This window comes from Dama dama, chromosome X (assembly GCF_033118175.1).
Source record: "Dama dama isolate Ldn47 chromosome X, ASM3311817v1, whole genome shotgun sequence".
Classification (NCBI taxonomy): domain Eukaryota; kingdom Metazoa; phylum Chordata; class Mammalia; order Artiodactyla; family Cervidae; genus Dama; species Dama dama.
Window position 1 is genome coordinate 86,799,277 of NC_083714.1, and position 21,894 is coordinate 86,821,170.

The window sequence follows — 21,894 nt, forward strand, 5'->3', positions numbered from 1 at the left end:
CCTACTGTGTGTCAGCCATTGTATATAGTATTGAGTTACAACACTGAGTAGGAGGAGAAGAGGGTGACAGATGATGAGATGGTTGGGTGGCATCATCGAGTCAATGGACATGCGTTTGAGCAAACTCTGGGAGATAGTGAAGGACAGGGAAGCCTGGTGTGCTGCAGTCCATGGGGTCACAAAAAGTTGGACCCAACTGAGCGACTGAGCAACAACAGTGAGCACAAAACACAAAGTTACTACCCATGTGGAATTTACATTCTAGCAGGAGAGCAGTTAATCAGGTAATCACATTTGCTATATATATAGTTTATAACTGAAATGGATTCTCTGAAAGAAAAGGAATACTGTTCTGTGAGAGAATAGAGCCAAGGATCCTGACTGGGATTAAGGAAGAAGACCTCATTGAGGAAGTGCTGCGTGAGCTGGCAGTTTTAACTAGTTGGAAGGAGTTGAGGGCGAGTTGGTATTACAGAGAGAGAGAGAGATTATTCCAGACAAATTGAAAGGTATTGTGCAAAGGCCCCATGGCAGGACAGATTATAGTCTATTTTGGGAGCTTGAAGAAAGGTAGAATGTGGCATGAACAATGATATCAGTTGTATAAGATATGACTAAAGAGGTAGCTAGGGGCCAGGCCAAGCAGAGCCTTATAAGCCATGTTATGGACTTTGATCTTAATCCTAAGATTGATAGGATGCCATTGAAGAGTTTTAAACTGAGAACAATATTTCTTTGCAGGCTGAACTAATTGGACAAGGAGCAGAGTGGATGGGAGGAGATCAGTTAGGAGATTGTTGCAGTGGTTTGTGTGAGAAATGGTGATAGATTACGTTTGTGGTGGAAATAGAAAGAACAAGACAAATTCAAGAGATTTTCAGGAAGTAAGATTGATTCAACTTGGAGAATATTCATATGTTTTTAAAGCATTAAGTTCCCAGAAGTGGAATTCTTGACATAAAGGGCAGAATTATTTTTCAAAGCTTAATGGCAGATATCAAATTACTTTGCAGAAAGATTATTTCAGTGCACTCTCCCATTAACAGTTATTAGAGTACCTATTTCCATATACTTTCACCAACAATGAACATTAACTTACTTTTCTTTTTTAATATGTTTTTGAGAAATTGAGTAGATACTTCAAGTTTTAAAATGGGGACTATTTCACCAACTAAAATAGTAGTTTGAGAGTGTACACACACTGATCTTATTTTGGCTTTGGAAAGTGTGATTTTGATTCTTAATATTCTGTTTCTAAATGCTGAAACTAAAATAAAAAGATTTATTAATGGGAATGTTGCCTTGGAAACTTGGGAAAAAGAAAAATGTACAGTAGATTTAAGTCAGATTAAGTATGACTTGAAACATATGGTTTTGTTGAATTTTTTAAATAATCCTAACCCAACTTCTGTTCTATATAGTCAATCCCAAGACTCGTACTTTACTAAACACTGTATTGTAACTTTGCTCTATCATGAGTTTGGACTTAGGGTTCCAAAATATTTTATATAAACATACAGATAAAGAGTGTGTGTATGTATGTATGTGTGTGTGTATGAGATTTTGACCACAAAGATGAAAATATAGAAATGTTTCTTAAATTTTATATAATATTTTGATAGCTTAGTAGATAAGAAGTAAATGTACAGTACATGAATAACTTTTTGGCAATATGAGGATGGCTATAGCTGAAAGTAAGAAATAAAGAGAAATAAGTAACTTTTGAAAATCTGTTGAATTAGTTTCAGTTTAAAGGATATTGACCTTAGATTCAGAATAAAAGTTATATTTGTAATGTTTTTTGTATTTTCCTCAAATATTTATATAATTCTACATTACTAAACTATACTTATATTTGAATGACATGTTATACTCTCTGCTTTGTTCTCTCTTCCAACAGTTAAAAGATGTTGATACTCGGAAAATCATAAAAGCAATGCTCTCTTATGTATGGCCCAAAGACAGACCAGATCTACGAGCTAGAGTTGCCATTTCCTTGGGATTTTTAGGTGGAGCAAAGGTAAGAATAAGAATTATGTTTTGTTTATTGCTATAGCTATGAAATACCATGACATTTTCTAATAATGAAACTCAGACTGATATAAGCCACATTTGGAGTAGTATTTTCAACATTTAGGACCCTAATTTATGTAACTCTTCTGTGCAGTCAGCAGAAAATTATATGCTAATGTCTGATTTACCTATGGATCAGACTTGTAACAGCCTCATTTTAATGGAATTCACTCCTGAAACCACTGTAAGATGCAAGATCATTGGATGTAACAAAGCAAATGAAACTATAAAAGAAGCTCATCAGAGTCCTTTGGCTCTTATTGATACATATTTCTGGTAAGCTTAGTTCTCAGTTCCTAGTAAATTGAGAAGAGGATGAAGACATTTTAGGTACATTGATAGTCATAAGTGATAAACAGCAGTGTGACATGAAGGGGGGAAAAGGAAAAAAAATAGAAAAACTTAAAAAAAAAAGGCCAAAAAGCCGGGCATTTTGGTACAAGACCTTGATGCAAGGAATGATCGAGGGCAGGAGGAGAAGGGGAAAACAGATGATGAGATGGTTGCATGGCATCACCAACTCAATGGACATAAGTTTGAGCAAACTCCAGGAGATGGTGAAGGACAGGGAAGCCTAGCATGCTACAGTCCATGGAGTCACAAAGAGTTGGACAAGACTTAACGAATAAACAACGACAAGACGCCTCAATTCATCACTGTGCAGTAACACATTTTAATAAGGCAAAGTTAAGATAATGACTGGGTTTTTAAGAAAAACTCTCAATTAATTCAGATTTTAAACTCAGTGAAGTCTATTATCTTTAGGTACAATAATAGTCATTTGTTGTTCAGTCTCTGATTCATGTCTGAGTCTTTATGACCCCATAACTGTAGCATGCCAGGCTTCCACGTCCTTCCACTGAGTCGGTGATGCCATCCAACCATCTCATCCTCTGTGGTCCCCTTCTCCTCCTGCCTTCAATCTTTTCCAACTTCAGGGTCTTTTCTAATGAGTCAGCTCTTCGCAGCAGATGGTCAAAGTATTGGAGCTTCAGCATCAGTTCTTTCAATGAATATTCAAGGTTCATTTCCTTTAGGATAGACTGGTTTGATCTCCCTGCAGTCCATGGAATCCAAGTCTTCTCTAGCACAATAGTTTAAAAGCATCAGTTCTTTGGCCTCCGGCCTTCTTTATGGTTCAACTCTCACAACCATACATGACTACTGGAAGAACCATAGCTTTGACTAGACGGACCTATGTCAGCGAAGTAATGTCTCTGCTATTTAATATGCTGTCTAGGTTTCTCATAGCTTTTCTTCCAGGGAGCAAGTGTCTTTTAATTTCATGGCTGCAGTCACCATCTGCAGTGATTTTGGATCCCCCCCAAAATAAAGTGTCTCACTGTTTCCATTGTTTCCCCATCTACTTGCCATGAAGTGGTAGGACCAGAGGCCATAGTCTTAGTTGTTGTTTTTTTTTTTATAATGTTAGTTTTTTGAGTGTTGAGTTTTAAGCCAACTTCTTCACTCTCCTCTATTACTTTCATCAAGAGGCTCTTTAGTTCTTCTTCACTTTCTGCCATAAGGGTGGTGTCATCTGCATTTCTGAAGTTATTGATATTTCTCTCAGCAATCTTGATTCCAGCTTGTGCTTCATCCAGCCTGACATTTTGTATGATGTACTCTGCATATAAGTTAAATAAGCAGGGTGACAATATACAGCCTTGACGTACCCCTTTCCCAATTTTGAACCAGTCTGTTGTTCCGGGTCTGGTTCTAACTGTTGCTTCTTGACCTGCATACCAGTTTCTCAGGAGGCAGTTAAGGTGGTCTGGTATTCCCATCTCTTTAAGAATTTTCCACCATTTGTTCTGATCCACAGAGTCAAAGGCTTTAGTGTAGTCAGTGAAGCAGAAGTAGATGTTTTTCTAGAATTCCCCTGCTTTTTCTATAATCCAGTGGATGTTGGCAATTTGAACTCTGGTTCCTCTGCCGTTTATAAATCTACCTTGAACATATGGGAGTTCTCAGTTCATGTACTGTTGAAGCCTCACTTGGAGAGTTTTGAGCATTACTTTGCTAGCATGTGAAATTACTGCAGTTGTGTGGTAGTTTGAACATTCTTTGACATTGCCTCTCTTTGGGATTGGGATGAATACTGACTTCTTCTAGTCCTATGGCTGCTGCTGCATTTTCCAGATTTGCTGGCATATTGAGTGTAGCACTTTCACAGCATCATCTGGATTTTGGATTTTAAATAGCTCAGCTTGAATTCCATCAACCTCCACTAGCTTTGTTCATAGTGATGCTTCCTAAGGCCCACTTGATTTTGTACTCCAGGATATCTGGCTCTAGGTGAGTGATCACACCATCATGGTTATCTGGGTCAATAAGATCTTTTTTGTATAGTTCTTCTATGTAATCTTGCCACCTCTTAATATCTTCTGCTTCTATTAGGTTCATACTATTTCTGTCCTTTATTGTGCCCATCTTTGCATGAAATGTTCTCTTGGTATCTCTAATTTTCTTGAAGAGATCTCTAGTCTTTCCCATTCTATTGTTTTCGTCTATTTCTTTGCATTGATCACTTAAGAAGACTTTCTCATCCCTCCTTGCTATTCTTTGGAAGTCTGCATTCAGATGGGTATATCTTTCCTTTCTCCTTTCCCTTTTGCTTCTCTTCTTTTCTCAGCTATTTGTAGGGCCTCTTCAGACAACCATTTTGCCTATTTGCAATTTTTTTTCTTGGGAATGGTTTTGATAAGCGCCTCCTCTGCAATGCCATGAATCTCCATCCATAGTTCTTCAGGCACTCCGAATATCAGATCTAATCCCTTGAATCTATTTGTCACTTCTACTATATAATTGTAAGGGATTTGATTTAGGTCATACCTGAATGGCCTGGTGGTTTTCCCTACTTTCTTCAATTTAGGTCTGAATTTGGCAATAAGGAGCTCATGATCTGAGCCACAGTCAGCTCCTGGTCTTGTTTTTGCTGACTGTATAGAGCTTCTCCATCTTTGACTGCAAAGAATATAATCAATCTGATTTTGGTATTCACCATCTGATGATGCCCATGTGTAGAGTCGTCTCGTGTTGTTAGAAGAGGTTGTTTGCAGTGACCAGTGCGTTCTCTTGGCAAAACTCTGTTAGCTTTTGCCCTGCTTCGTTTTGTACTCCAAGGCCAAGTTTGCCTGTTACTCCAGGTATCTCTTGACTTCCTGCTTTTGCATTCCAGTCCCCTATGATGAAAAGGACATCTTTTTTGGGTGTTAGTTCTAGAAAGTCTTGTAGGTCTTCATAGAACTGTTCAAGTTCAGCTTCTTCGGCATTAGTAGTTTGGGCATAGACTTGAATTACTGTGATACTGAATGGTTTGCCTTGGAAATGAACAGAGATCATTCTGTCATCTTTGACATTGCACCTTTGACCATTGTTTATGGTGATTTTACTTTTTCCTTAACTTTGTTCTTCCATGTCCCAAATTGTACCTTTGGATGTTAAAATTAAATGATTTCAATTCCCTAATGATATACAAATCTCTGTGAAAATTCAGGAGTTTAGCAGATTATATATATAACTTCAAGTTTTTCATCTAGGAAAGAAAAAAGTTTTGTGAGAATAAGTTCCTTTATTTCTCTTGAACTTAAATTCATGGATACTTTGTAGTTATTTCATATTCATTTGTCATATGGTTATAATTTAGTAAAAATAACTAGTTTCTTAATATGAAAGTTCATATTGAGTCACTTTTTATGAAATACAATATCATCTAGCTTTATTTTTAGATAATTCCAGCCCCTAAGGGAGCTGGATGTAGTGTGACCTGTGATACTGGCTTTATTTTTAGTATACATGCAATAAAATATACTCTGTTTGATTTATAGATCTATGATTTTTACCAGGTATATATTTGTATAATTACTGTCACAGCATGGCCCAGAAAAGTGTTATCATTCCAAAAATCTCCTTTTTGCAACCCATTTGTAGATATATCCTCTTTAGACCCCTAACTGCCAGTTATCACTCATTTGTTCTCTATCACTATAGTTTTGTCATTTTGAGAATACCATATAAATAGAAAGATAAAATATATAAGCTTTTGAGTTGGCTTCTCTAATTCAATGTAATGTCTTTGTCATTCATGCAAGTTGCTGATTCTATCACTAGTTTATTCTCTTTTATTAATGAACAGTATCCCATAGTTTGGATATACTTGAGTTTATTGATCCATTTACCTGCTGACGGACATTTTGTTTCTTTCCACACTCTTGGCAATTATAACTAGAGTTGCTGTAAACACTCAAGTACAGGTGTTTGTGTGAATCTGAGTTTTCATTTCTCCAATATAAATACTTAGTAGTGGAATTGCTGGGTTATGGTAAGTGTATTTTTAACTCTATAAGAAACTGCCAGGTTAATTTCTAAAGTGGCTGTTTGTCTTTCCATTAGCAATATATGAGAGTTTCAGTTGCTTCACTTCTTTTTATTGTGCATGCATGCTAAGTTGCTTCAGTCGTGTTCAACTCTTTGCAGCCCTTTGGACTGTAGCCCCCCAGGCTGTTCTGTCCCTTGGGTTCTCTAAGCAAGAAAACTGGATTTGGTTGCCATGCCCTCCTCAGGGCATCCTCCAGACCCAGGGATTGAAAGACTCATGTCTCCTGCATTGGCAGGGGGTTCGTTACCACTGGCACCACCTGGGATGTTGTTCCTTAGGTTGGTGCAAAAGTAACTGTGGTTTTTGCATTGTTGAAATTTACCTTTGATATTGGAATACATTCTTAAATAAATGTGGTTATGTTATACATCATATTAATGCACATCTCTCACTTTATGTTTTTTGCTGATAACTTATTACTTGCTGTTTATTTTATATTTACTTTAAACTATGGAAATGATGTTAGACAAAAATCAAATTCAAGTGATTTTCTTATTCAAGTTCAAAATGGGTTGTAAAGCAGTGGAGAGAACTCAAAACATCAGCAATGCATTTGGCCCAGGAACACCTAATGAGTGTACAGTACAGTGGTGGTTCAAGAAGTTTTTGCAAAGGAAACAAGAGCCTTGAAGATGAGGAGCATAGTGGCTGGCCATTGAAAATTGACAGTGACCAGTTGAAAGCAGTCATTGAAGCTGATCCTCTTACAACTACATGAGAAGTTGCTGAAGAACTCAGTGTCAACCATTCGCAGTCATTTGGCATTTGAAGCAAATTGGAAAGGTGAAAAAGCTCAATAAGTGGATGCTTCATGAGCTGATCAAAAAAAAAAAAGTTGTCATTTTGCGTGTCGTCTTCTCTTATTCTGTGTAACAACAATGAACCATATCTTGATCAGATTGTGACACGTGATGAAAAGTGAATTTTATATGACAACTGATGATGACCAGCTCAGCGGTTGAACCAAGAAACAGCTCCAAAGCATTTCCCAATGCCAAACTTGCACCAAAATGAGGTCATGGTCATTGTTTGGTGTTCTGCTGCTAGTCTGATCCACTACAGCTTTCTGAGTTCTGACAAAACTATTACATCTGAGAAGTATGCTCAGCAAATCAGTGAGATGCACCAAAAACTGCAATGCCTGCAGCCAGCATTGGTCAACAGAAAGAGCCCAGGTCTTCTCCATGACAGTGTCTGGCTGCACGTTGCACAGCCAGTGCTTCAAAGTTTGAATGAATTTGGTTATGAAGTTTTGCCTCATCCATCATATTCACCTGACCTCTCATCAACTGATTACCACTTTTTCAAGTATCTTGACACCATTTTTGCAGGGAAAATGATTCCACAACCAGCAGGCGCAGAAAATACTTTCCAAAAAGTTTGTTGAAACCTGAAGCACAGATTTTTATGGTATAAGAATAAACAAACTAACTCCTCATTGGCAAAAATGTATTGATTGTAATGGTTCTTATTTTGATTAATAAAGATGTATTTGAGCCTAGTTATAATGATTTAAAGTTCATGGTCTAAAACCACGATTACGTTTGCACAAACCTAGTACTACCCTTAGTATCATCAGGCATAGTGCTTTCTTGTGGCTTTAATATACATTTCCCTAATGGCTAATGATGTTGAATATCTTTGCTTGTGCTTTGTTGCCATCCATATGTCCACTTTGATGAAGTGTCTGTGCAAATGTTTTGTCCATTTTTATTTGGACTGTTGTTTCTACTGTTGAGTTTAGTGAGTTATTTATATATTCTGTATGAGACCTTTCTCAGATATATAATTTGCAAATATTTTCTCCCAGTGTATAGCTTGTTTTTCAGTTCCCTTAATATTATTTTATATAGAATAAATGTTTTAAATTTTAATAGGTTTCAGTTCATCATTTTTTTCTTTATGGATTATGCTTTGGTTGTTATGTCTAAGAACTATTTGCCTAACTTAAGGTCATTGGATTTTTCCCTGTGTTTTCATCTAAAAGTTGTATTTACATTTAGATCTATGTTCCATTTTGCATTAATTATTGTTTCGCATTTAAATGAAGTTTCATGGTTTTGTCTGGTTGTTCCTACATGAAGGCTCTCCTCTCCCCATTGAATTTTCTTTGTTTCCTATTGCTGCTATAACAACTTTTCAAAAATTTAATACTTAGACAACACAAATTTATTGTCTTATGTTTCTAAAGGTCAGGAGTCCAAAATTAGATTTCACTGGATCAAAATAAAGACATTTAGCAGGATTGTGCTCCCTCCGAGTCTCTTGGGAGAGGATCAGTTTCCTTGCCTTTTCCAGCTTCTGGGCTTCCCTGATAGCTCAGTTGGTAAAGAATCCACCTGCAATACAGAAGACCCCCATTCAATTCCTGGGTTGGGAAGATCTGCTGGAGAAGGAATAGGCTACCCACTTGAGTATTCTTGGGGCTTCCCTTGTGGCTCAGCTGGTAAAGAATCTGCTGCAGTGTGGCAGACCTGGTTTTGATCCCTGGGTTGGGAAGATCCCCTGGAGAAGGGAAAGGCTACCCACTCCAGTATTCTGACCTGGAGAATTCCTTGAACTGTATAGTCCATGGTGTCCCAGAATTGGACACGACTGAGCAACTTTCACTTTCACTTCCAGTATCTAGAAGTCACCTGCATTGTTTGGCTTGAGGCCCCTTCCTCCATCTTAAAGCTAGCAGCATCTTCAGTCTTCTTGACTCTTAACTCTTGGATTCTATAGTCATATCGTTTTTTTTTCTTTACTTTGGCCCTCCTACTTCCCACTTGTAAGGACCTTTTTGATTATATTTGGCCCACCTAGATAATCCAGAATACTCTCCCCAGCTCATATTCTTTAGTTTAATCACATCTGCAAAGTCCATTTTACCATGTAAGGTAGCATCTTCTAGGTTCTGGATATTAGTACATGGAGATATTTAAGGAGCCATTATTCTTTCTCAGATAGATAGATAGTTGTATGTCATCATTTTCTGAATTCTGTTTCTTTGATCTATGTGTCTCTCCATTCATCACCACCACAATGCCTTCCATATTGTAGTTTTATAGTTCATCTTAAAGAGAGGTAGTATGGTTCTTCTGATTTTTTCCCCAAAATTATTTTGACTTTTCTAGTTTCTTTTCTTCAATCATTGCTACAAACAAGCTGGATGGGACTTTTAAATGGATTTTTAATAAATCTCTAGAGCAATTGGGGAAAATTGATGCCCCCTACTATGTTGATTCTTACAGTTGATGAACACAGTATGTCTCCCCATTTATTTATTTCATATGCATTTGTAGCTTTCAACATATAGATACTGTACATATTTGATTAGATCAGTGGTTCAAATTGGGGTGATTTTTGCCCTTCAGGGTACATTTGGCAGTATTTAGGGCTTCCCTGGTAGCTCAGACAATAAAGAATCTGCCTGCGGTGCAGGAGACCCAGGTTCAGTCCTGGGTCAGGAAGATCCCCTGGAGAAGGGAATGGCAACCCACACCAGTGTTCTTGCCTGGAGAATTCCATGAACAGAGGGGCCTGGCAGGCTACAATCCATGGGTCACAAAGAGTTGGACACAATGACTGAAACTTTAACACTTTAGAGGCATTTTATTGGTCACATTAGCACAGTGCTGGGGAGTGCTACTAGCTTGTGGTCAGTAGAGGTTAGACACTAAACATCCTGAAGTATACAGAACAGCCCCTCCTATAAGAAAAAATTATCTATCGAAACATCCCACCCTCGCCTTCTCCCACAGAGTCCAAAAGTCTGTTCTGTACATCTGTGTCTCTTTTTCTGTTTTGCATATAGGGTTATCATTACTATCTTTCTAAAGTATGACAAAACCCACTACAATATTGTAAAGTAATTAGCCTCCAACTAATAAAAATAAATGAAAAAAATTAAAAAAATAAAAACCAAAAAAAAAAAAAAGAAAAAATTATCTAAATGTTGGTAGTGCTGAGGGTTGAGAACTCCTGGGTTTATACTTAAGAATTTTTTTTTGTGGCAGGGGGTGTTGTAAATTTTTAAAAATGGTTTGGTTTCCAGTTGTTCATTGCTTGTTTATTGATACATTGATAATTGTTCATTTATATTGCTCATTATAATGTTAATTGTATTGGTAATTACTGATGTATTCAGAGTTTGGGCTACCATTTTATTTTTGAGAGCTGACCTGAGTTGAATTTGTTTATCTTATTTATTTTTAATTGGAGAATAATTGCTTTACAATATTAAGTTGGTTTCTGCCGTATATCAACATGAATCAACTATAGGCATATGTATGTCCCCTTCCTCTTAAACCTCCCTCCCACACCCCACTCCATCCTCCCTCCACCCGCCCCCCCCCCCCCAAGTAGTCAGAGAGCCCCAGATTTGAACTGCTTCTTTGGGAACAGGGAATTCCCTCCAGCTATCTGTTTTACATGTGGTAATACATATGTTTCAATGCTGCTCTCTCTATTTGTCTCACCCTCTCCTTCCCCTACTGTGTCCACAAATCTTTTCTCTATGTCTGCATCTCTGTTACTCCCCTGCAAATAGGTTCATCAGTACCATTTTTCTAGATTCTATATATATGTATTAATACATGATATTTGTTTTTCTCTTTCTGAATTACTTCACTCTGTAAAATAGGCTCTAGGTTCATCCACCTCATTAGGACTGACTCAAATGTGTTCCTTTTTGTGGCTTAGTAATATTCCATTGCATATATGTACCATGACTTCTTTATCCATTCATCTGTCGATGAACAACTAGGTTCCTTCCATGTCCTAGCTATTGAAAATAGTGGCCTTCCATTTTATTATTTGTTTTCTGCTAGTTGTCTCTTTATTTTGTTGTTTCACGTTTCCTACCATATTTTGCATTATTTGAACAGGTTTTGCTATCCCATTTTATCTATTGTGCCTTTTGGTCTATCTCTTTGTATAAGTTTTTAGTAGTTGCTCTAGGAATTATAATATACTTTTCACAATCTACTTAGAATCAGTACATTATCACTTCAAGTGAAATGTAAAAAACCTTACCACCCTCTAAGACCCCCTTTATGTTTACAAATCATTTTATGTGTTACATCTGCATACATTGAAAACCCTATCAGTCAGTGTTTTAATTTTTGCTTTAAACCATCAAATGTATTTTATAGAACTTAAGAATATGCTACTATATTTGCTTAGATATTTACCATTTCTGTTACTTTTCCTTCAATCCTAATGTTCTGGGATTCATACTGCTTCTATTAGCATTTCCCATGAGTATGAAGTCTGCTGTTAATGAATTCTTGTTAGTTTTCTTTACTCTGAGAATGTGTTGCTATTCCCTTCATTTATGAAGGCTAATTTGTGGTGATAGGATTTTGGTTGACAGTTCTTTTACCACTTGCAAAATGCCACTTCCTGCTAGCCTCCCTGGAAATCTTCTGTCTTCAAATTGTTTTTCTCTTATACTTAATGTATTATTTGTGTCTAGCTCTTTTAGTAGTTTTTTGTCTTTAACTTTTAGAAGTTTAATGTTGATGTGTCTAATTGTGGATTTCTTTGGATTTATCCCTATTTGTGGTTGCTCAGCTTCTTGAATTCTTGGGTTTGTTTTTGCCAGATTAGAGGAGTTTTTGTTTCTTTGAATACATTTTCCAGTTTCACAATTTTTCTCTTATTCTTCTGGCACTCTGAAAAGGAATGCTAGATCTTTTCTTATGGCCCCTTAGGTTTCTGGGTCTTGTTTACTGGCTTTTTTTAAAGTCTGTTTTCTCTCGGTTGTTCATATTTGGTAATTTCTATTGTTCTATCTTCAAGTTTACATATTCTTTCCTTTGTTCTCTTCATTCTGCCATGGATCCCATCCATTCAGGTTTTTTTACTTCAGTTATATTTTTCAGTTTCAGATTTTTCATTTGCTTCTTTTATCTCTATTTGCTGAGACATTCTATTTTTGTTGATTTAAGCATGTTTATAAATGTTCCTTGAAGTACTTTTATGATAGCTACTTTGAAATTCTAGTCAGGTAGTTCTAATATTTCTGTCTATTGCATTTTCTTATTCAAGTTGCTATCTTAGGCATTCTTGGGATGATGAGTGATTTTTTTATTGAAACCTAGGCATTTGGGGTACTATGAGACTGAATCTCATTTAAATCTTTCTGTTTAGCAGGCCTCTCATGGCACTGCTCTGCAAATGGGTTTGAAAGTCCTGGTTCTTACCTTGGCCTCCATTGTTTCCTAGGGAAAGGGACTCCTTATGACTCTAGGTGGGGTAGGAATTCAGGTGCCTCAGTAGGATGAAAGACAAGCTATGTACAGGAAGAAAATATTTATAAATCACATAACCAACAGAGGGCTATATCTAGAATATAAAGAATTCCTAAAATTCAGTAGCAAAAAACAATCCGAATATAGAATGTACAAAAGACACAAACATATTTTATCAGAGAGGATATATGAACCGCAGAGAGTACATACAAAGATGTTCAACATCTTTGCTGTTATGGAAATGCAAATTAAAACCACAATGAAATATCACTATACACCTATTAAAATAGTTTCAAAATTAAAAAAAAAAAAAAACTGTGATGATACCAAATGTTGGTGAGGATGCACAGGAATTGGATCATTCATACTTTATAGGTAGTAATATAAAGTGGTACCAGCCACTTTGAAAGAGTATGGCAGTGTGTTAAAAAGTTCAGTGTAGGCTTACCGTATGACTTAGCAATTACCCACTTGGGCATTTATCACAGAGAAATGAAAACATATGACCACCTGTATGAAAATGTTCATAACATCTTTATTTATAATAGCCCCAAACTAGAAGCAACCATAATATCCTTAAGATATGAGTGAGTGGTTGAATAAATTCTGCTACATCCATGGACTAGTACTCAGCAGTAAAAAGAGATGAGCTATTGATAGATGCATCATCTTTGATGAAGGAATATAAATAAGTAGCATAAGGAAGTTCTTTTGTGGTGATGGTACAGTTCTGTGTCTTTATTGTTGTGATGATTACATGGATCTGAACATGGGATAAAATTGCATAGAACCATATAGATAACACATACAAACCACACATACACTAATACACATTTTAAAATGATGAAAACTGAATGAGTTCTATAGCCTAGTTAACAGTAATATGTCAATGTACATTTTTGGTTTTGATATTGAACTACAGCTATATAATAGATGCCATCATTAGGAGATGCTGGGTGAAGGGTTATGAGTCTCTGTACTACTTCTTCAACTTCCTGTCAGCCTATAATTTTTTCAAAATGAAAAGTTAAAAAATCACAGTTGTCTGAGATGATTTAAGTCTAGTTCTGCTGAAGGCAGAGTATTAGGGGGAAATCAATATTTGCCATCACCACCACCCCCAGTCCCAGAATCCACCTGCCAAAGAAGGAGACCTGAGAAACGTGGACTTGATCCCTGGGTCAGGAAAACCCCCAGAGTAGGAAATGGCAATCCACTCCAGTATTCCTGCCTGAAAAATTCCATGGACAGAGGAGCCTGGCAGGCCAGCCCATGGGGCCACAAAGAGTCAGATATGACAGAGCAACTGAACACATCCTCAAAATATCACATTATCAGTGGAAACCACATGTAATGGTATACTAATGGTCTACATGTAGATAACATCTACATGTAATCTTTTTCATTTCTTTGGTGTTTTTCCTTTTCTTTTAAAAATTGCTTTTATTAGGAAACTGACAGTAATCAATAGTTATCATTACAGGTAGTGTATGTTCTTAGCACTGTGCTAACTGCAGACAGATGACATTCAAATTCTTTATATGCTTATAAGGATGCTCCCAATTTGACCAAATGCAAATATGTTTTCAAAAAATTAAAATTGCACAATTTTCTTGGTGATACATTAGTTTCAGTGACGATTTACTCTAAGTATGGCAAAGATATAATGGGCTATGCATTGTGAGAATTGCATGCTAGTTGTAACTATCACTTTTTCTTGCACTCAAAAGTGTGATGGTGTTTTAGTTGCTAAGTCATGACTGATTCTTACAACTCCATGAACTTTAGCCTGCCAGGCTCCTCTGTCCATTTGATTTCTCTGGCAAGAATGCCGGAGTAGGTTGCCATTTTCTTCTCCAGGGGAAGTTCCTGACCCAGAGATTGAACCGTGTCTCCTGCATTGCAGGCAGATTCTTTATCATTGAGCCACCAAAGAGTCCCTGGTATACTGGAATGCAAGTGAGGGGATTTAGCCTTATTATACAGAAAACCTGGAATCTGTTCAAATTTATTTAAATTACTTGTGCAGATTTATTTAAATACTTTTCATCTGTTACCAGCTGTAACTGGTTTAAGCATTACACTTAAGAGTATCCATTTAGGGTGGTGGTGGTGGTGGTTTAGTCATTAAGTCATATCCGACTCTTGCGACCCCATGGACTGTAGCCTGCCAGGCTCCTCTGTCCGTGGGATTCTCCAGGCAAGAATACTGGAGTAGGTTTCCATTTCCTTCTCCATTCATTTTGGGGTACAAAAGTAATTAAATACTATTGGCCCTGCTGTATAAGCTGCTGATATGCTTATGGTATACTGCAAAAAATTCTGAATTTCAGAGTGGACCTGGATTTTAATTCCAGCCCCGCTGCTTACTAAGCAAGTCATTAAAAATCATAGAACCTGAGTTTTCTCAATTTTAGAGGTAATACCCATTTCATTCAGCTCTCACCTTTTTGATAGGTACCTAGGCACCATTGCTGACTTGTATAGCTATTTTTACAAAATGTTTGTTGCAAAAGGTTTCCACTGAGTTATCCATACACATGCACCTGGAGATAAAGTGAGTGATAAATATATGATAAAAATTATAAATGCTGTGCTTTAAACTATAAAAAAAGAAAGGTCAGAAAATAGAAAGTGCCAAAAGGGCTGAAGATTTTAGAAAAGGTGTCATGATGGGAATGAGATTCAAAGTGAATTTTGAAGAACAAAGTGGAGAGGTAAATTGAGCAGGGAGACCATTTCAAGTAGAAGCAAAATGCCTAAGAATATATGATTGTATGGGAATCAGAATTTAGAAATTTTTATGTTACTTGAAACCAACTGTTTATTAGATTATATTTGGGAAGTTATAAATCTTAAAGTTTTAAGCAATTTTTTCCATAGCATTGAATTTTAAAAATATTCCAACATCTGCTGTCTATTTTAATAATATTAAATGTTACAGTACCTACTTGGTTGCTAAGACACTTTTATACATTTGAAATCTTGATTGGTAAGGTTTACGTAGTTCTTGTCAGTTGTAGCTAATCTTAGGTTTATTGACCATATTCTTTCTATTTATCTAAGATGAATGATATAATAATGGAACTAACGAGAACTGGGATTTCATTGTTTTTGTTAAGTCTTATAAAATTGTTTTCACATTATTAATGTATATGAATTTAATTTCTTCAAAGAAAACGGCCAGCTTTACCAACTTCCTTTTTCTAAATGATGGTTAGTGTTTTTAACAGTTTATAACTTTATAGAAAATTTGAAATATGAGTGATTGACTAACTTATCTTGAATATATGAAAGCATTGTACCCCTAATTTTTTTTTGGTGTATTCTCATGGAGAAATAGGTTGGTGTTTGAAAATTTAGTTTGGTATTCATTGGGTTTTGTTTTATATGGTATTGGAGCAAAGGGATTTTTTCTGGGGCAAATATATCTATCAGTGTTGTTTCTTTTTCCCCTGCCAGTGGTGAATGAATCAGCCACAGATGCTTATAATTTATCTGCTTTTGAGATCCTTTTTGCTGTGTAATTTCAGTTTTATCATTGTTTTGGTGAATAAATAATTTTACACATATTTATTGAATACCTTCTACCTACAAAGCATTGTACTCAATGTAAGTGGGACAGAAAGAGGAATATGATATAGACTGTCAAGAATCTGGTAGAAAAGAAAAATATATACACAAATAACTATAACATAAGGCAATTTGCTGTATGTGCCATGAGCTCTGTAGGATTTTAGATAACAAAGAAAGCATTTTTGAGTGGATGATCAGGGGTGATTTCATGGAGGCGGGAGCATTTGACTAATGCACATAGCTTGTAAACCAATATTAACATGACAGTCAGTGTGAGGTAGGAATCCTGAAATGACGGCTCTCCCACTGCCAAAGATTTTATCTTTATAAACTGGGAAAAATGATTCCATGGTAAATGGTTAATATCTAAACATTCCCATAAATGCTAGTTTAAGGTAAATATTTGTACTTTTGTAAAAAATATAATTTGTATATGATGGATAATTGCTACTTTTATGTTTTTAGGCCATGAATATTGTGGTTCCCTTCATGTTTAAATATGCTGTAGACAGCCTCAACCAGATGTCGGGAAACATGCTGAACCTGAGTGATGCACCAAATACAGTTGCAACCATGGCAACAGCAGTTCTGATTGGCTGTATGTGTGATTCTTTAATCTGTCTACAGGTGTTGACTTTCTTCAAGAGGGTTTCATCATACTTGAGCATATGACCTTTTACCACAAACACAACTTAGCATTTTGGATATTTGTGTTATGTGCAAGTTTTTTTTGATAGGTGATTTTTAAATGTTCTTTGTATGATATACTTTCCAAAAATTATATAATAAAAGTTTCCAAGTTCTAGAAAGCAATAACATGAAATAAGACATTAAATTCATAACAACCACTTCTAATAGACTCCCTATAAGATATCTTTTTAGTAAGACTATAGTTATATTCTTGCTGCTGTTGTTAGCTTTTAAACAGGAAATGGCTAAATAATGATATATGTGTATTAATATGTTTTTAAATTATATTCAGTAGCCATGACACAGATCTGCAATTTATAAAGAATATAATGCTTTGTGTCCCCTGCCATAGAAAGGATACTCTGTGAGATTCAGACCTGAGTTGGGGCATGCTTAGTCAAAGCACTTGGATTTTTCAGGATATCAATTTTATCATTTGTTTCTTGGGGGAATTGAATTAGATCTTAAAACCTCAACAGATACTGTGCATTTATCTATAATAAGACCTTATGGGCTCAGTTCAGTTGAGTTCAGTTGCTCAGTCATGTCCGACTCTTTGCTACCCTGTGGACTGCAGCACACCAGGCCTCCCTGTCCATCACCAACTCCCAGAACCTACTCAAACTCATGTCCATTGAGTCGGTGATGCCATCCAACCATCTCATCCTCTGTCGTCCCTTTCTCCTCCTTCCTTCAATCTTTCCCAGTATCAGGATCCTTGGGGTTGCTATTTAGTAAAAGTATTTACTTGGAAAAAATCTTTCAACATCTGGAACCTTATGGGGGTAAATAACAATGAAAGATTTTCATAGTGGTGGAAATTAATACTCACTAAGCTAGATGTTTTCTAGGTTTCTTTTAGTGTAAGTATTCTGTGATATGCTCATTCATTGTAAAAACATTTTCTGAGCCCTTGCCATTTTTTGCACTGCAACAATTCTGATGTTTTTGCACCCCATTCTTTCTTGAATGTATTGTTAGATGGTGTATCAAGAGCGGGAGCTGCCTTTTTTAATGAAGTTCGAAATGCAGTATTTGGCAAGGTAGCCCAAAATTCAATCCGAAGAATCGCCAAAAATGTCTTTCTCCATCTTCACAACCTGGATCTGGCTTTCCACCTGAGCAGACAGACAGGAGCTTTATCAAAGGCTATTGACAGAGGGACAAGGGGTATTAGTTTTGTCCTGAGTGCTTTAGTATTTAATCTTCTTCCCATCATGTTTGAGGTGACTCTTGTCAGTGGTGTTTTGGTAAGTAAAACATTTTTCATGACAACCTTTTATCATACATTCTTGTTAGTAGATGTTTAGTACTTGAAGCTTTTGTACTGTTGCATGCTGATAATTTTAAAGCAAAATTCCATGATGCCAGAAGGATTATGCAGTTTAATTATTTTGCCATAAGCTTCAAGGGACTGTATCTAAAGTCTTTTATCATGTTGTTATTGTAAAGAGTTGTTCAGTTCTACACATAGATCAGTCATTTAGCTAATGCTTGCAGTTTTTTTGTTGTTAGCAGACATTATGGTATATGACTTTGGACTGGTATGCTCAGATTATCTAAGTTTCTTGCTATTCACCATTCATAACATTTTAGGCATAATGATTCACCATTTCATATTTTATAATAAAAGTATGTATATAACTTAAAGTTGGTTTTCTAAGGTATTTGTTTTCTTACTTAGTTTTCCATATATACAGCTTTATACCAACATATTTTTAATTAGAATATTTGAGGTTTGTTATTATATATTATAAACTGTTTGACAGGAATAATGACTAAGCTCATTTCTTTTTTTTTTTTTTTTTTTTTGCCTTTTCCAGTATTATAGATGTGGTGCCCAGTTTGCATTGGTGACCCTTGGGACACTTGGTGCATACACAGCATTCACAGTTGCCATCACACAGTGGAGGTAAGGTATTCCCCAGAGGTCAGTCAAGGTGAAGAAATTAGTTATGCTTCTATAGCAGACATTCCATACCTATGCACATCTTTGTCTTACAGAACTAAATTTAGAATAGAAATGAACAAAGCAGATAATGATGCAGGCAATGCTGCCATAGACTCGCTGCTGAATTATGAAACTGTGAAGGTAATATGTTTAATTTGACTTTTTCTTCCTTTCACGCTGCACTAAGATTTGTTCTGCCATTTAATATTATAGGTGCTGTAAGTTAGAGCTGCAGATTAGGATAGGATCTCTTGGTAGGATGAAATAATAGTACTTTATTGTTTTTCTTTTATTTAGGAATTGCCCTTTCTTTCTACTTCATTTTTTGTGTGGCACCATCAGAACTTTACCTTCTAAATTAATTTATAAGTGGTATAAATAATTTATAAGTGATAGTATAGTTAGCATTTGATTCAGAATGCACACTGAAATTTGACTCTCTATCCTTCATAGTGCCTAGCATAGTGCTTTTCACTAATTCTTTCATTTATTTGTTCATTTTTCCATTTAACAAATATTACTGAATGCCTCTTGTATGCAAAGCACTATGCTAAGTCTTGTAATGAGGAGGGCAGTAAAATCAATGATTGCTGTTTAATTCTTGCCCTCCCAGAATTTGCTAAGCATTGGGAGAGTTAAAGTATGCAAGTGATGACACAAAAAGGCATAATGTGGTGGGGGCAATGAAATTGTGAATTCAGAGAGTCTCAGGGGATCAAGGGAAGGCTTTGTGAAGGAATTCCCTTGACAGCTTTTATAGATCTGGATTTAAATTAACTAGGCATTCTTTAAATATTTCGGGGATGAATTTTATGCACTTTTAAAATACTGTCCATTGTGGAAAACTGCAGGCATAGGCATACCATAGTCCAACGTAGTAAGTCAGTTTTTAAAATTTCCTGTGCAATACAAAATTGTATCCATAAATGAAGTCTGATTCCAATTATACTTGTATGTAATTGCTATTTTTATGTATTTTGTAGTATTTTAATAATGAAAATTATGAAGCACAAAGATATGATGGATTTTTGAAGACATATGAAGCTGCTTCATTGAAAAGTACCTCTACTCTGGCTATGCTGAACTTTGGTCAAAGTGCTATTTTCAGTGTTGGCTTAACAGCCATAATGGTGCTCGCCAGTCAGGGAATTGTGGCAGGTAATAGATCTGTGGTTTTCATGTTTGTCAGTGTTTTACTTCACCTTTATAAATAAATATTAGTGAAAGGAATATGTACTTTAGTCTTAAATATAAAGCATATTTAATAAGGTACTATAACATCCTTGGAGTACTTTCATTTTTGTATCACAATATGTTTTCTTGATGGTATGTTGTTTTCTTTTGTTTAATGCTACAAATTTAGCACTGATTTTCTCATTGATTGGGATTGCTGTTTGTGGGGCTTCAATCTGATTCTTTTAGGAGTAACATACTTTTTAGCATCTAATATTTCTAATTTCTCTTGTGGACCTGGAAAGAAGTGTAATTAACTTAGTGTTTAGTCCAAAGGACTAAAGCGTGAAAAGTCTTATAAAAAATTATTAGTAACACTTTTATCTATTGGCTGTTCATTTGTAAAACATTTCAAAAATAAATAATATCCTTGCCTCTTTTCTGTAACTTGCCTGCTCAGTTAGGATTCTTTCATTCACTATGACCTTAATATATGATTGATCATTCCCAATCATGATATCCATTTGCTCCAATGTTTTAATTTATACTTTTAAAAAATTCTACTTTATATTATGCTAGTATCTTAGGAAGAAAGGAAAGATTTTCAGCCTTCCATTTCAGTCTGCATTTTTAAACCATTCTTTCTGTTTTTTTAAACCATTCTTTTTTCTTATATATCATATGTAGTGTATGGGTAGGCTTTTCCCATTCCACTTAGCACATATTTAGTTCCCTATATTCCTAAATCATGGGGTAAAATGCTTTGGAATTAGAGTAAGCCTTACCATTACTGATTATGTATGTTTTGAACTGTATTCCACAGTAATAAACTGTAAACTTCTTTATCTTAAACTGGAAAGTTCATGACATCTAAAGTATTTTTTTTCTCTACCAACTGCATATTAAGGTACCCTTACTGTTGGAGATTTAGTAATGGTGAATGGACTGCTTTTTCAGCTTTCATTACCCCTTAACTTTCTGGGAACTGTATACAGAGAGACTAGACAAGCACTTATAGATATGAACACCTTGTTTACTCTACTCAAGGTAGACACCCGAATTAAAGTAAGTAATGTATTTAATACCTTTTTTAAAGCATATAAGCATCATCCCATAATGGTATTATTCTGGGATAACAGTCTTATATCACCATGTTAGCAAACTAATTTATCTTTTGCAGGAATTGGGACTATAATGTATATTAAAAGGCTGTTACAGCTTTTACTTCTATGTTTAGAAACCTTACAACATTAGCAAAGAATTTTATACCTAGACACTAAACTTTGTTAACTTCAGTTATTTGTATTTGCACTTGATTTACTTTTGCTAATAATGATACAAAATGTTATTGCCTCTCCTTATAGTCTCAACCTCCTTTCTCCCCTGCCCACCATCTCTCTTCCTCCCCAAAACAAATTGATCAGAAATCAGAGCATTCAGGATTTTTGCCTTAGCAGTGAGGAAAAAAACAGATCTTTAAACGCATGCATAGAAGTGATCTAACTCCACTTATAAACTTTCTCCTTTCCCATTATTTTCCTTTTTATCTCTGTGAATTAGAAAATTATCTGCATAGCAATACTCTAGGCGGTGTATAAAGTGGCTTTTTTTTTTTCTTCCCTGCTAGGACAAAGCGATGGCATCTCCCCTTCAGATCACACCACAGACAGCTACGGTGGCCTTTGATAATGTGCATTTTGAATACATTGAGGGGCAGAAAGTCCTTAATGGAATATCTTTTGAAGTCCCTGCAGGAAAGAAAGTGGCTGTTGTAGGAGGTAGTGGGTCAGGGTGGGTAATTTAGTTGCTTATAAAAT

General features: G+C 35.8%; 1 protein-coding gene across 1 annotated transcript in view; it reads left to right on the plus strand.

Moving 5' to 3' along the window:
* The window catches only part of ABCB7 (ATP binding cassette subfamily B member 7), a 135,099-nt gene that overhangs the window by 90,724 nt on the left and 22,481 nt on the right, over positions 1–21,894 (plus strand). Inside the window, exons 4-11 of the mRNA XM_061137933.1 lie at positions 1,901–2,020; positions 16,729–16,861; positions 17,935–18,203; positions 18,777–18,865; positions 18,958–19,045; positions 19,888–20,062; positions 20,985–21,142; positions 21,705–21,868. Coding sequence (XP_060993916.1) covers positions 1,901–2,020; positions 16,729–16,861; positions 17,935–18,203; positions 18,777–18,865; positions 18,958–19,045; positions 19,888–20,062; positions 20,985–21,142; positions 21,705–21,868 — 1,196 coding nt within the window. The remainder of the gene's footprint in view (positions 1–1,900; positions 2,021–16,728; positions 16,862–17,934; positions 18,204–18,776; positions 18,866–18,957; positions 19,046–19,887; positions 20,063–20,984; positions 21,143–21,704; positions 21,869–21,894) is intronic.